The sequence below is a fragment of the Dromaius novaehollandiae genome, chromosome 7 (assembly GCF_036370855.1).
Source record: "Dromaius novaehollandiae isolate bDroNov1 chromosome 7, bDroNov1.hap1, whole genome shotgun sequence".
Taxonomy (NCBI): domain Eukaryota; kingdom Metazoa; phylum Chordata; class Aves; order Casuariiformes; family Dromaiidae; genus Dromaius; species Dromaius novaehollandiae.
Genome location: NC_088104.1, coordinates 11,893,280 through 11,908,447, shown reverse-complemented (window position 1 = coordinate 11,908,447; position 15,168 = coordinate 11,893,280). Strand labels below are relative to the sequence as shown.

General features: G+C 49.9%; 1 protein-coding gene and 1 long non-coding RNA gene across 2 annotated transcripts in view; one reads left to right on the top strand and one right to left on the bottom strand.

The window, feature by feature from the left end:
* Window positions 1-785: 785 nt before the first annotated feature.
* The window catches only part of ITGB5 (integrin subunit beta 5), a 79,963-nt gene continuing 65,580 nt past the window's right edge, over window positions 786-15,168 (bottom strand). Inside the window, exons 11-15 of the mRNA XM_026121788.2 lie at window positions 9,877-10,099; window positions 9,106-9,209; window positions 3,503-3,619; window positions 2,103-2,269; window positions 786-1,382 (exon numbers count right to left, since the gene is read on the bottom strand). Coding sequence (XP_025977573.2) covers window positions 1,287-1,382; window positions 2,103-2,269; window positions 3,503-3,619; window positions 9,106-9,209; window positions 9,877-10,099 — 707 coding nt within the window. The 3' untranslated portion in view covers window positions 786-1,286. The remainder of the gene's footprint in view (window positions 1,383-2,102; window positions 2,270-3,502; window positions 3,620-9,105; window positions 9,210-9,876; window positions 10,100-15,168) is intronic.
* Window positions 6,949-15,109, top strand: LOC135328842 (uncharacterized). The gene is made up of 3 exons (XR_010389934.1): window positions 6,949-7,036; window positions 7,712-7,787; window positions 8,386-15,109. It is a non-coding gene; the product is annotated as an uncharacterized LOC135328842 (long non-coding RNA).

The following is a 15,168-nucleotide window of genomic DNA, read 5'->3' as shown; positions in this document are numbered from 1 at the left end:
TGGCAAACTTCCTTCAGTTGACTGATGCATGATCTGCTCAAGGCGGGGGGGGGGGGGGGGGGGGGGGGGGAGGGAAGAGGGGGGGGGAAAAAAAAAGAAAACCAACAAAAAACCCAGGCAGTAGCAATTGCACTGGCTTCTCTCTTTCCTGCCTTCTGCTGAAGCCCTGCTGCAGGGTCCGTGTGGGTTTAAAGCTGCAGCTGTCATCTGAGTAACTTAAGCCCCAGCTGCACGGGGAAGCAGACTGGCCAGGGAGAAGTTTGGGGGAAAAAAACAAAGCAAAACACAGGCTGTGAAGCAACTCACAGTACATCCACCCCTGAGTTTCAGCCAGTTCCCTTTCCAGCCAAAAGCTCAGAGACAGCCACCCCCCCCCACCTCGCTTTTTTTAATAGACAGGCTCCACTTGACCCTACAGCTGTACTGCTGTATACAGCTGCCCTCCTGCAGTAACCGAGGCTGGAAGCCTACTTGCAAACACCAAGGAATCAGGCTTTAACATTTTCTCAGACTACAACTCCTATTTCCCTTGGGCTCCCCTCAAAATTCCCCTTCTGTTTTAAGAACATGGGAGCAGCAGGCTGCAAGCTCTCTGTGGCAAGCCCCACCCTTGGTCAACACCACTGTATTAAATCAACATCATCCCTTCTGCTGTAGCCACTGTGGCTCCAGGCCCTATTTCTGCATTCACGGTTTGACTCTGTTAGTAAGTAAATAAGGCAGCACCACGTGTGCTTACAGGAGCGTGGGGCTTAGCGAAGACACCATGGACTATACTCACAGCATCATATATGCACAATAGTTTTATTTTGTTTTTTTATATAAAAAAAATCCTAAAGAGTGCAGAACTCCTGTATCCTATTTTCTTACACAAACACTTCCAACACCCCCTTTTTTTAAGCTAATTTCCCCCTAACAACTTGCAATGGCATGGGTTCCCCTGATTTTGGCCTAGTCACCCTTTCTAATGGGATATGTCTAAAGCTGCAATATGGCACTTGGTTCACTTAGTTGGCAGGTTTAATATATCCAGAAAGCTGGGGTATGAAGTCTCACCCTGCTCGGAGTCCGTGAGCGCAGGCAGCGAGCCCACCTTCGCGTCCGTGTGTCCAGAATCATACAGCGCTACTCAGCCGTTTCTCCTTACTGTGCAAACAACAGGCTTCTGCCACTGATCAGTCCTGTTTTAAGGTATTCTCTCCCCCGCAGAGGATTTCACCTTCAAGTCAGGAAGCAGCAATACAGTCAAGCAACTGCCCACAGCAGTCCCACGTGCTGAGGCCTGATCAGTCAACTGTACCATTATAAGACTTGTTGAGCTTGTTGAATGTGAAGTCTAAGCTATGCGTAGAAATAGGCTTTCGGTAGAGAGGATTGGATGCCTTCGGAGAAATAAAAACAGGCAGAAAGAGCAAAGGTAAGGAAAAAAACAAAATTGTGTGATGACCAAAGTATGTATAATGCCACCCTCACCCTCCACCACTGCGATCAATTTGGAGATGACTCTGTTTGGCTTTGACTGAAACGTGCCATTAAGACACGGAAACAGTGCCATGACTCCACAGGGGCTGCAGTACCAGCTGAGCCCGGTCTAGCACATCTTACGTCCTGCCTGCACTAAGTGATGCCCTCAAATGCTGAGCAACCCTATCTAAAGGAGCAGCCTTACAGTTTATGCTTCCCCGTAGACCTGACCAACTGACCACTTCCAACAGATCGCACATGACAAGCGCTGACATTTTCCACATACTGTCTCCCTATAAACCTGACCACAAAACCTGGCTCTCACAGTACAGCAGTAGTTTGCATTTGTCCTGTCCCTCTACCACCACCTTCCTTCAACCCTCCAGCACTGGTGGAAAATGAATTACAAAGCCAGAAAGTTGGATATAAGTTTGCAGACTATTTGGAGCTTGCCCTGGTGAAGACGGCACAACGTGCCTGAATCCAAACGATGCTGCAGGGAAGCGATGGGCAGTCTCTGCCCCAGCGAGGGTGTGGGTTGGGCATGCACATTCCCCACATCCACCACCCTTCCCCATTGCTACCGAGCCACCTGCGCAGCCCAGCTCCCCCCTGTTCCCCGCAACACCCCCACTCACCATTTCGTATCTCGCCCGGGAGCGCTCGCTTTGGAACCTGGCAAACTCCCGCCGGTCGTGAATGGTGACCAGCAGCTTCCAGGCTGCCAGCAGCAGGATGCCGATCAGCAAGATGCTGCCCCCCACGACCAGCAAGATGGTCAGGGCATTGGGTGCTGAGCCGCACTCTGGGGAGGAGGAGAAAGAAACCAGCTGTCACGCAGATGCACCTCACAGATTAGGATACCGGCAAGTAAAGCCCCGGATCACAGCCACTGCTCAAGTGGCCTCAGCACAGTGCTAGCAAGAGTGACTAAATCAAAAAAAAAAAAAACCACAAAAACAAAAACAAAAAAAACCCCCAACACAATAGTCCTTTCTGAAACTGAAGCAACTTTTGAAATCTAAGAGCAAATATTCCTGGCCAGATGGAGGTCAAAGGCAAAGGTCTCACTGACATCCGCAGGTCCAGGCTTTCACACAGCACTTTGGTTGAGAAGCCCTGCCCCAACCACCCCTGAAGCCTGTTTTTAGTGCAGGGTACCTCCTCTGCAGGCACAGGTGGTTAAGGCCTGAAATTAGCACTCTGCCTGCAGCAAAATGTACTTCAGCTTCTGGCCCACACTGACACGAAAACAGGTGATTACTGGACATTTTAAATAGGCATATTAATTGTCAGCTAACCAACTGCTCTTTCAATTAAGTGTAAGCTGCAGCACAAATAAAACGTGCAGTCTCTTCGGACTTTTCCCATACTGGCCTGTGTTTCAGAGGACCAGGGCAGACCGCTAGCAGCTACTGCTGGGTGCTGGCCAGCTCATCCTGCGATACCACAAGGGCCCTTCTTTGAGAAGCTGCATTGCACGTGACTAAAATAATCCCCGCAGCCCATGCTGGGAAACACAGCTGTCCTCGGCGGCCTCAGGGGAGGGCAGCAGGAACACGGCTACATTGTGCTGCTTGCAGCAGCGCTAGTTCTTGGAAATTCAAAAAGCTCCAGAGGTGGTCCAGGTGTTCCTCACATCCTGGCTCAAAGAGCGATAGCACCAGGTGTCCTGCGCCCCCCTTTTCACTGAGAGTGGATGTATTTAAAAATCCATACATGATGTGTACATAAATAGCTGTTTTGAATTTCGTCATCCCGATCTGGCATAGAGCTCCTCAGCCATTTGGTGGCAACGCTGGAGACTCAGATGCAAATTTCACTCTCAGTCAGAATCCTTTTTTTTTTTTTTTTTTTTTTAACTAAGTTGGGAGCATTTGGATCAGGGTCTCGGCACTGTAAAACACCTCGTTTTTAAATCACTCGGCTTCTTTTGCTCCCACGTGCCTTCCTGCTAGCCAGGCACGTTCAGCAGTAGCCTGTCGCCTCTTGGGGAAGCAGCCTGCGCTACTAAAACGAAACCCAAAGCAGGGCCAACCTGGCTCTCTGAGGACGGTGAGGTTGGACTTCCCACTGGCCAGCTCCGAGTAGGTGAACTTCATGACGCAGTCGTTGACGGGGTAGGCGCACAGGACCGAGTTCTGGTCGTCCGTCTCTGGAAGGAAACGAAGAGCGTCGCTGACCCCGGCAGACACCGGGACCCCGCGGGAAGCGCGAGGCGGGGCAGCCACCCCGCGGCCTTCCAGGCTGAAAGCCCTCGGCTCAGCGGCCGTCTCTGCGCAGGAGGAAAAGCCCCGCTCCGTCCAACGGCCCGGCCTCGGGGCTGGCCGTGCCTTCTGGAGCTCTGCAACCCTGGGACTGTGAATTCCTTCAGCTACGAGGGGCTTCCTGCGGTACATGTGGTGCACATTACGGCCCCCTTCCAGGGGCTGCAACAGCGGAGCCATCAGCACAACATGGGGGAAGCGAAGGAGGGGGAGGAGGGGAAAAAAAACCCCAAAAAACGTAAAACCTGCCACCGTGGTGCCTTAGCTTTGCATCTACACCTGGTCCCTCCACAGGAAGACTTGTCTAAGAGTAAGCCTGGATGGATTTAGTTAACTTTAAAGGGACCCCCCCCCCCCCCCAGGAATAAACACGAGTGCCCAAGGGGAGCTTTGAAGTGCTCTCTGCAAGCTGAGCCCTGCTTTCCACGGATGCCAGGGAAGGGAGGAATACAGACCAAAAAGGGACCTTGGAAAACAGCACAGTGTGATAAAGATCTGTGTGAAAATCTGGCTTCTGACGGGAACCAGGGCAAGGAGCAAGCGCAGGCGCAGGCTGCCGGGCTGGGCAACCGGGGCCAGCAGGAGCGTGCACGCCGGGCATTTCAGACACCTGAGGTGACAGCGATGCCACCTCCTTCCTCTCCACAAGTTAAGCCGAGGCACGCAGCCAGCGTGGTGCTGCAGCCTAAATGTGAGACACCGAGCGCTCTGCTGGCCTGGGCTAGGTGCGAAAACTGCCGCGTCCCTCTGGCAGTGCTCAGCAGCAAAAAAGGCTCAGCATTTGCTAGCCAAGCGTGCCGAGGCGGGCTACTGGGCCTCTAGACCGATCACCAGCGATGCCTGGAGGAAGCGTTTTAGCAGCCCCTTTCTAAGCTCAGCCGTTCCTACGGCACTGAGCAGACCGGGATGCTGAGGCGGGCAAAGCCCGTCACAGTACAAATAATAATAAAGAGCAGTGTCCAGACTTTTCAAGAAAACTTTGCACTTAATGGAAGAGGCAGGGCAAAGAGCAGCAATCTCATACACATATACACTTTTCCTTCACACAAGTCCACTTTGGAAATAAATGCCACTTTCTTCTTCATTTGCTAAACTGCTTGAAGTCTGAAAGCTGAAGAAAAGTGATGGACACTGACTCGTTCCCTGAGGAGAGCCGTGAGTGTAAGACGAATGGGGCTACTATGAGAAGCACAGGCCATCGCCGGCTTGCATTCCAGCTGAGCCGAACTGCTTCAGCTCCGGAAATAGCTAAGAAGTTTATTTTTAAAGGACGAGATACAAGAGGAAAAAGGGGGAGGGGGAGGGAAGGAAACAGGAGGAAGGGAGGAGTTAGTGGAAGGAGAGGATGTGGAGATGGGGGAGTTGCAAGAAAGGCAAATACTTGATTTCCACAGAAATGGGTGCTGCTTGCTTGCCTGTTTTTTTTTAACATAACATTAGCACCAAGCAGACGCTGTTGCTGCTCTGATCACTTCTTCTGCAGAAGAGGTGCTTCTGCAGAAATGCTGTTTCACAGAAGCCATTAAGAAATTTCAATAAAGTGATAATTTGCGGTTTGCTGATAGAGCTATAACTTCAGTGATGATTTCAGCAAAATTGCTTCCTTACACTGACACAGCACCAGGGCACTCTTTTACAGTGAAGGTAAGGAGCGGATGGGGCAGCATCTTAAGGCATGCCAAGCAGCTCTGCAAGGGCACATCTCCTTATGGGCTGGGCTTGTGGACTCAGATTTTCAAGTAAGAGATTTGGGCACCCAGGTCCTCTTGGCTGACAAAGAAGTGACCTTGGTTTAAGCACCTGGAAACTGCTTCCCACAGCTTTCCTTGTCGGTAGTATCTGCGTGTGTCCATCACACTGAAAAATGACTGCATTAATGACCACTACTATTTCAGCCCCTTCTCCCTCTCCCTTCTGTTTGTCTTTCCTCTCAATGTCTTTGACCTGCTTTCATTCGGAAGACGAATAACCTCAACTTCAACGGCGCCGAGCCCAGCTGCCACGGCACCTCTAACAAGTACTGGTGGGATGCCTGGTGTGGACGAACCTCAGCTGTTTCTACCTCATGCTCGTACAACCCGCTCTGTCTGCACCAGTGGCATTGAAGGCAGGGCTGGAGAATTGCCGATTGCTCTCACAAAGCAAAGTACTAATTTTGATTTAAACAGACAAAACTGCCACGTTTCTTGCCTAACACTCTCCTGTACTTTTCAGCAGTGAATCTTAGTTCCTCCAAGCCCAACTATTTTCAGTCCCATACTTTCACCATTATTCCGCTAATACATATGGTGATTAAAGGCTCAAATAGTAATGATTTCCGTGGGCGTTCACTAGCTTTCACAGATCACACATCCCCAGAGAGAGGAGTGGTGGATCCACTGAGCTGTCAGGCACTGAGAAACATGTGCTCTGGCAGGCTCAGGCTAACACTGGTCTTGTCACACTCCTTTCATGTTAAAGAGCACTCTCTGGAGCCATCAAGACCATAAATTTAATATTGCAAAAGTGAAGGAGATTCTGCAGAATGTAATGCAAGTCATACAAACCTCCCAAAAGGCATAACTCTGGCTCACGAGCCCAATGTCGGATGCCTCTGCTTCACAAAGCTTTGAAGCACTGGCTACTTCAAACCCAGAGCCAAAACGGAGCTTGGGAACTTGCAGGACATGTTCCTTGTAGCGTGATACTTAAAAGGGTCCCTGGGACAGCACAGACCTAAGTGTCCTGGCTCCAGGTGGCAAATATCAGTGTTCTGCCTTTCAGCAGGAATTTTTAACATGTGTTACATAATATAAAAGTGCTTTGGCTGAGTCTGCCTGCGAAGACGCCTGCAGTCCCTGAGCACTTGCTCTAGGAACATTTTGTTTTAGCTCTGTCTTTAGCAGCCCCCATCTTCAAGACGCCGAGTGCTCTGAGCTCCCAAGAGCTCAGCACTTCCCAGAACCTGACTGCAGGAGTTCAAAAGAAGAATAAGCATAATTTCCCCAAAAGTCTTAAACCAGAAATTTGGCTGTGTTTTTCTCTGAAAGCAATGGGGGAACTGGCAAACCACAGGCCAGCCTAACCTCCCAGGGTGCAGGCAGTTCAGAGCTGGCTTTGCCGTGGCGCAATACCAAGCTCTAATCCCCAGTATTTGCTGGCTTCTGACACGCACAGGCCAGCCCAGTCATCAGAAAGGAGCTTCCTGTGGTTTGAAAGTATATAAAATGGTCTTCTAACCCCCTGCAGTGAGTTGATACAGGTTCACTCCCCAGCAAACTGCAGGGAGGATGGAAAGAACAAGAGTGAGCTTCCCAAAGGAAAAGGTAGGAAATCCCACCGGTCATGTAATTTAAAAGTTAGACATGGTATATGAGAAGAGTCAATGGGAAAAACGTTACCTGCAAGCAGCTTGGGAGGAAGGGAAAGAAAGGGCATGCAATGTATAGCATTCCTACCTCTATGAACTATGGGAAAAAAGGAGGGGAAAAAAATGTCAAATGTGGATGGTTACAAATGACATAATTCATCCTTGCTTGAACCGAAAAACATCCAACCTCTCTATCCCTCTCTGCAAGGTGTATTGCCAAGGCTGGGGGCAGGACTGGGATTAGAGCTGTCACAGTTTGGTCCCCTCTACCCCTTCAGACAGTATGCAGGGACTCCCCAAATGACGCTTGGGAGGAAGGAGGAGAAAGAGCAGTCGTCTGCTGGGACATGCACACATGGGGGGTGACCTCTAGAAGAGGGCACAAAAGGCAGGAGAGGAGCTTGCTGAGGATGATTTTTAACAGTCACTGCAACCAAAGCCAAACTCATCATCTCCAAAACAGTTTTGCTTTCTCTTACAAGCTCACTTCTTCCAAGAAGCCTAGATGTATTCTCAGAAAGTTTGGAGAGCACATTTTTATGGGAATGTTTTGAGCTTTTGCACTCTCTCATGGTTTGTCTAATCTTTCCTTTAATCTGCTCTCATGCTATTCTCGTTGCTCCTTGCACAGACAACTGCCCCGGGGCAGTGGCACAATGTGTCGCCACTGGGTTAAGAGGAGTGGGCTTGGATGTTTAGAGCGGCAGGTAAGCAAATCTTGTGACCGGGCCCGGGCACACTCCATGGGGCTGCAGTGCTGCAAAGGATCCAGGTCATTGCTTGGAAGCTGCCAATTAACTTCTTTAAACCCACTATGATCTAGCCAGCTGCCTCATTTTCTCTTGCCCGGAAAGGCGTGCTGGAAGTTGCAGTAAGTTTCTAGGTTATAACTGGGGTCTAGCCTGGTTTCACAGGCTCTGCTTGCTCACATGGAGATATGCTGGCTTATGCCAGTTGATGAATCTGGCCCATCTTTCCTCATTTATATTCTCCATATCTCAGCCATGCAGGCAAGCAAAAATCTCAGCAATATGATGCCTCTTAGGGAAAGCCCTTTTAGAAGTTGAGTATTTTTTCAGTGTAGGAGATTCCTCTGACTTTAGGCTCCTCAAAGCAGTGGTCTTGATAATCTAGAGAGGGAACTGTTGCCATTTTATATATGCAAATGTTATTGAGGTCACTCCCTCCCCACCTGGGGAGGTCTCATGCTGTGACAGTGAAACGTTTCTTTGCAATCTGGTCCAGCCTGGTCTGTGAGGAGAGCTAAGGGGTGTCACTTAACTGCAGCAGTTTCCTCCTCACTAGATGGTTGCAAGGATCTCCAAGCCATCACCCTGGAAGCTGATTTCATACTGCCCTCCTCTTTATAAACTTCATTATAACTCTCTCACGAACAAAGGGAAATCTGCACCTCTGGAGGAAGGTAAGAGTGCGGCTCTTGGCAGACAAGGAAGCAGCATGTAGCAGGACATGAAACGTTAACCACCAAGATGTTAATTCAGAAAATTAGAGTCACAGCTGCTCTCAAGCAGAACATCAATAGCGAATGCACATCCAAGACTTACATATGAATATCCTTACAATAGAGGGAAAAGGCTGTCTTACATCTATAACAAACCAGCATGTCCAATTAATAAGAATAATTATTCCTTCTAAATGACTTCATTAAACAAAACTGATGAGTTTCCTTCCAAAAGGGAGCAAGGTCGCTGTATTACCATCATGTACCACTGCTTGGATCCAGAATTTAACATGTAATTTAAAATCAAATTATTTTTACTTAGCATCGAAACTGCAGGTGTAATGTGCCGTTAATATGGAAATAATAACATAAAAGCAAGAGAGAACTGCTAACGTGAACATTCAAACCAATACAGATCGCAGGCTGGAGACAGGCTCACCTACTATGCTTTCTAAATACAGGGTGCTACCTGAGGCTTTCTTTAAAAATACATCTTGACCTGGTTAAAAGATGTGCTCAGTGCATCAGTCACTGGCTACTGCCTTCTGCTGCTGTGTACTTACTGAGAACATCCACAAGTGTGATGATCTCATCCTTGCAGTGTTTTTGGCAGGTTTGGTTATCAGCCAGTCTTCCTGAGTTAAACAGCTTGCATTCAATGCAGTCCCTTCAAAAAGATACACAGAGAGAAAGATTTAGCATCCTTCAAAAAGCACATGGACTCTCAAGCCTGCCACCTACACCATTTCTGAAAGGGAATCTTGATGTGTTGGTGGTGTGTTTGTTGCACATTTGCACCACAAATGAGAGAGAAATGTTATGGCCAACCATCTCCAGCTCAAGGATGACTTTATTTTGGGGGTGGATTCATAAAGCTGCAGATTTTGCAGGTTTTGGACTGTTTGCCCTTTGGATGTCAGGAGCTGCATGTCAGCTATTGCAAAATTCATCCTGCTTCAGATCAAGGTGGACAGCATGGATTGCTTTCTGCCAGTCTCGAGCTGACGTCCAGGAGACCCCCGTCACTGCGGAGCAGGAGTCATCCCCTGATCTGCAGCTCAGGGCTCTTTGGGCCCAGAAATGTGCAACTCAGGGTGCAACGCTTGCTGCTCTGTGGTGTGCACACGGTGCCTGCAACACAGCCGAACACAAGACGGTATGCCTGGGGCAGGCTAATCCCTCCGCAATCCCTTTTCTTGGGATACTCTCAGGCTGCAGGGGAGCCTAGCAAGTGCCCACACTGTGGCAGGCTTGCGGAGTAGCTGAAAAGGCTTCAAGGAACCAGTTTCCCTTCCTACCAGCAACAAATCCCTCCTGGAAACCGCCATGAGTACCTTTTAGTGCTACAGACACCTGGACAGGTGGGACATTTCTCACACGTCTCTCCAAAAGCCCCGGGTTCGGTGCACTGACACTTCCCACAGACGCAGTTGCCTCGGCCGCTGCACATCTGACCGTCGTTGGAAACACAGCTGTCGGTCTTGGTGGAGCAGTTGCAGTTGTCCCCGATGTAACCAGCATGGCACTTGCACTCCCCGCAGTGACATTCTCCATGGCCTGAAAGAAAGCGGTGAGAAAGGCATCGGGCAACAGCCGGCACCGAAGGTGCTGGGCGGCGATGCAGCTGCCTCTGCTCGCTACAGCACCATCGTCCTGCTGCACACGGAGCGCTGCAAAATGTCCTGTTTTAAGTGAGGAATCACTGTTTGCTATCATCAAGTCCTACCCTGGCGCAACTACGGTTAGCTGGTCGAGACTGCACGCTCCAGCCGTGTCATCAGAATTTGCCTGAAATACGTTACCCTCTGATCCTCCTCTCTCCAGATGATGGTTCCCCAGTATTCGCCTCATTTCAGTGTGCCGTTTTGCACCCTTCTGGTTTGCACTGATTCAGTGCTTAACATGACAAGCAAACATTTACAGCAGCTCCTGAGAGCATATTTCAGTAGCATGTTGTTATGAGACGTTCTTACCCACAGAGTAAATATTCAGTACGTCTGCTTCCTCGTGCGCAGCGCTATGCAAGCCAGCTGTGCGGAGCGCTGCAGTTTACACCTCTGCAGAAGACAACCAGCACTTCTGCCGCTCAGAGCAGCCCCGGGTTCACTCGTGTGCCAGCGCGGAGGCTTGGCTAAGCTAGGAGGCAGTCAGGCCCAGACTGGTACCATGACTTCCACTGTTACTGGAGTAGCAAAAATATTCAATTTGAAGTTGTGAACAGCTAGAGAAGAAACTGCATTGTTCCTTCAACATTTAGGTTCATTCTTTGCTCCAGGCTGGTAAAGTAACCAGCTTTACCACTTTGCTTCACGGCTAATAAAGGATGCATTTGTTAATGTAGCTGAGCAAGCTCTGCAAACAGCCTCAGAATAGCAATGCACATCCACTCTCCCTGTTTACCACAAAAGGAAACAGAGAAAAAGAACTGCCCTGACAATCATTTAAAAAAAGAAGGGATGGAGAAGGGGCAACACAGCAGCTGATCTTTTGAAATACTGCTTTTCAAACCAGATGAATATGTTTCAGAGGCACAGCATTCAGCAGAGACATACTTCAGGGCACCCAAGGACTGTGGCAGCATCGATGAGATCGTACTACTCACTGCATGTAGCCAGCATGAGGAGACAGAACAACCAGCCTGTGGTCAGTTTTCTACTGTGTCTTATTATGGCATCAGATTTTCCTAGCAGAGCCGCTGTGTCAATAAATGGGGCGGCTGAAGCCAGGCTTCCTGCCTGGCCTCCTCCAGCCCACGTCGCTCAGCAAAACGCTGTCTTCCTCCGTGCTTCCCTGCCCGCTGCAGACCCCGAGCTTTGAAGATTACTGATTGCTGCTGCGCCCTCAAATGCTATAAAAGAGGGGGCTCTTGATAGTGCTTCTGTGTTTACTGGGCTGGCTGGTGTTTCATAAAAATCATTCTCTTCTTTCTCTATCTATATAGAGAAAAAGTAAGATGGGAATGGAAGAATGCGTGAGCTTGCTGTGAAAATAAACACACCAGACTGTGTGGTGGTCTGGGTATGGTGCTGGGAGCCACATCACTTACCAAGACAGACAGATTCATTCAGGCTATTACAAACAAACAAATCCTCCACAGTCCCACCTCGGGGAATTAGGACTATCATGCATGAGAGACTGACAACAGCAAAGCTGAGGGCATGCAAGAGATGCATGTGTCCTCCTGCACGCAGTTGCAACCCCTTAGTGACATGTTCTAGTGGGGACTGGGGAGGCCTCATGTCACCTGACTGGTTTGAACCTACGGCTTGGCAGCAAAACGTCTTCCAGGTTGGCTATTCCATAAGGTCCTTGCTACCCCGCTTCTCAACCAGTTTTACTTAAGAGGTATTTCTAAGTCAGTGTAATTAAAAAAAAAAAAAAAAAAACAACATGCACCATCTCCTGTGTCCATGTGAGATCTCTGCATCCCAACCAGCACCATTAAGGTTCCCAGGTTCGGCTGTGAGCCCTGCACGTTTGTAAATAAGCACTCCAACAGCTACAGATGAATGAAGACGGGTACTCCTCCACCGAAGCATCCCCTTGCAGCTGTGGGGTTTAGTGACAGTCTAAAAAAGCCAACAGGCCTAAAGGCTTTCAATTACTTTAAGTGCAGTGGCTGGCTGCCGAGCATCTGGTTTCAGAAAGCTGGCATCAATCAGCTCCCTGGAAATAACGCTCGAATTCTTCCTTGGTTAGTCCCTAGGAGAAGGGATGCTTTTGAACACGTAGTTTATAGAACCGACCGGTTTGTATACAAGGCTCATTGGCAACCTAATTACAGCTCAGCTTTCCCACTGGAAACAGCCTCTAGTTCCTCAGACAAGATAAATTATATACATGTTCCTTTCATCGACACAAAACCTCTGATATCGCTGGTTCTCTCGTCGCTTCAAGACTACCAGAGAGGCTGTGGACTGTAAACCTATATCCCTTGCCAAAAGTCATGGGAACACCTTCTGTTTTACTAAGCATCCCATTTGTCCCAGCACATCACAAGATGCCCTCCCACCGCCTCTTTTGTGTTCCCATCGTTTGCTTTGGATCCAGCTTGCAAACTCAAACAGTACGAGACAGAGGAGGTTATGTTTACAAGATCACTAAAGGTGACCTCCTTCCTTGCCTACATCTGATGTAGATTAAAAATCAGTCCCTGTTTGCTCGCACAATGGCAGTGTTGTTGCCCTTACCCCAGACAGTGCCCTCACAAATATACACGCAGGCTCGCCTTGCACTGCCCCTACAAAACTCCGGCGTGAGCCTCTGCACTACAGCGAAGGCAGCCGCGCTCTCCGCTGCTCGGCGTGCAGCTATCCCACGCACGCATCCGCTTCACAAGCAAATGGAGTGAGGTGCAAGGCATTTATTCATGTGCTCTGGCTCTCGCACACAGCTGGTTTGGTGCCTCCATGGCAATGCAAGTGTCCAAACCAGCTGTAAATCAAAGGCATAGGTCGTGGTTGTCTTAAATGGGCACTATTTCACTGACTGCATTGCAACTGGCATTGTGACTCCTTGTATGGGGCATTTAGCAAGTGTGCTCACGCTTGAATTGGAGCTCCGAGGGCCAAGGGGATCGAGCCAATTGCATTCACACCACCCCTGGAGTCAGGCCTTGAGCGTGAGCTGATTCCCTCTCTTCTGGGGCACTGCACGAGGGCGGGGGTGGTGGTGGTGGTGGTGCCCATTTTGATCCCTTTTGGACACTAGAAAACCCAGCACAAGATACAAATCCACTGGAAATCCATCTCTGGAAGTATCATTGCTCATGAAATGGTTCAGTTTTTAAAGCAGTTGGTGCCAGGACAGCGTACTAGGCCAGAAAGTCCGCGCATCTGTTCCAGCCACTGGCACGCTGCAGCTCGGTGGAGAGAGCCTGGAACTGCCCCGAGGAAGGGAAACAACAATTTCCAAATAATGCACGCTATTAAAACATTGAGACTGGAAAATTTGAAAGCCACCATCTTAAATCAAATGGTTTTGTTTATTAAGGAAGGGACGAAGAAAAAGCTGCTATAGATGAAGGTGTATAAATGTGGGGTGTAATTTAAAAACATGCCCAAATGCATACGCTGCCTTGGGCAAACTGGCTGCACAGTCAGTAAGTCACTGGCTGAAGCTCATCACAGGGGACACGCCAAGAGTGGGAGTTTCTATGTTGACCTTTAGTGACAATTCCGCAGAGATGTTACAAACTTCACAGCCTACATCATCTTCAAAGAGTGGCCATTCTTGCAAGTACAGTGACCTCCATTTCTGGAGCTCTCCATGTCTCCTGCACAGCCTGAAGACTAGAGAAAGATGGCTGAATGGGATATATTGATTTCTCATATGGGCATTAGAAGAGTTGACTCACTTCTCATTGCCAACCTGGAACACCAGAGATGGGGATCCACACCGTCCCCTTGTTCAGGACACCACTGCTGACATAACGTGACAGGAGCCCCGAGATAATTCGGCTTGCCAGTCACAGCGAATCTTTCAATGGCTGTGACCTAGAGTTGAAGTCTGCAGCACGGAGGGTGCTGCACAGTATTTGTAACACACAGCAAAACACACTGCAAGTCTTACCTACCCTACTGACACCCATAAAGCATATGTTGAGCGGTCTTCATGTTGTGTGAGATTATGCCTGTGGGAATCCTTCCACCACCATGCCAACGAGGAACTGAGGTGCACCCCGGTCTCACGTCCAAGATGAGAACGTAACCTCAGGGTGACAGGGGAAGGGGTATTTCAAGACACCTCTACACCAGTAAAAGTCTCATGGTGTAGGGTAGTAGCATGGATTATAACACCCCCCCACCCCCATCATTTGGGTTGGCATGTCCTCTGTTAAAGCTGGTGCACAAAGCCAAAAGACATTAATTATGTTCTCCAAACATAACAAGATATGTTTTCTTCTGTTCCCATCCTTGAAATGAAACAATCTGAGATGCTTGAAGGATCCAGATCAAATCGGGGAATGAAATGCTCCCTCTGAACTTCATAACATACTTTCCGGCCAACTCTCGATCGTTGGGGCTGGGATAACACGAAACACATGCAAGGGAGGCTACAGAAACATGCAGCGGGGTGCTGCACAGAAAAGCGATGCTTCTGGGTGCCAAGGCAGCAGGTCCCAAATTAGATTTTGACCCCTGGAGGGGCTTCCCGCACCGGAGCCGGGGCAGCCGGCGGGGTGGGAGCCGCAGGGCACGCCGCAGCATCGCGGTGCTCGCTCCTGCAGCGCCCGAGGAGGCCAGCCCCGCGCCCGGGACGGCCCGCCGGTGGCTCCCCTCCACTCGGGAACCCAGCCCCATCCGGCTCCATGCGTCCGGGCCCCACGCCGTCACGTCCTGCTGTCACTCGAGCATTTTTGGCAGGACGTGCGTCTGTCCTCGTTTCACCCCAGCCGCCGCCACCTCTCCCCTGCCTGCATGCCTGCAACGGCAGCCAGGAGGCCACGTCCCCTCTTATCCTTGCAAATCAGAAATATCCCGTCTCCAGGATCTGCTCCGAGCCCGGCAGAGGAAAGCGGCCGTGCGCAAACCTGCCTGAGCCGACGCGCAGACCCCCCCGTCGCTGCTCTGCCTGAGACCGCGGTGAGCGGGACGGGGCAGAAGGCGAAAATGCTGAGTGCCACA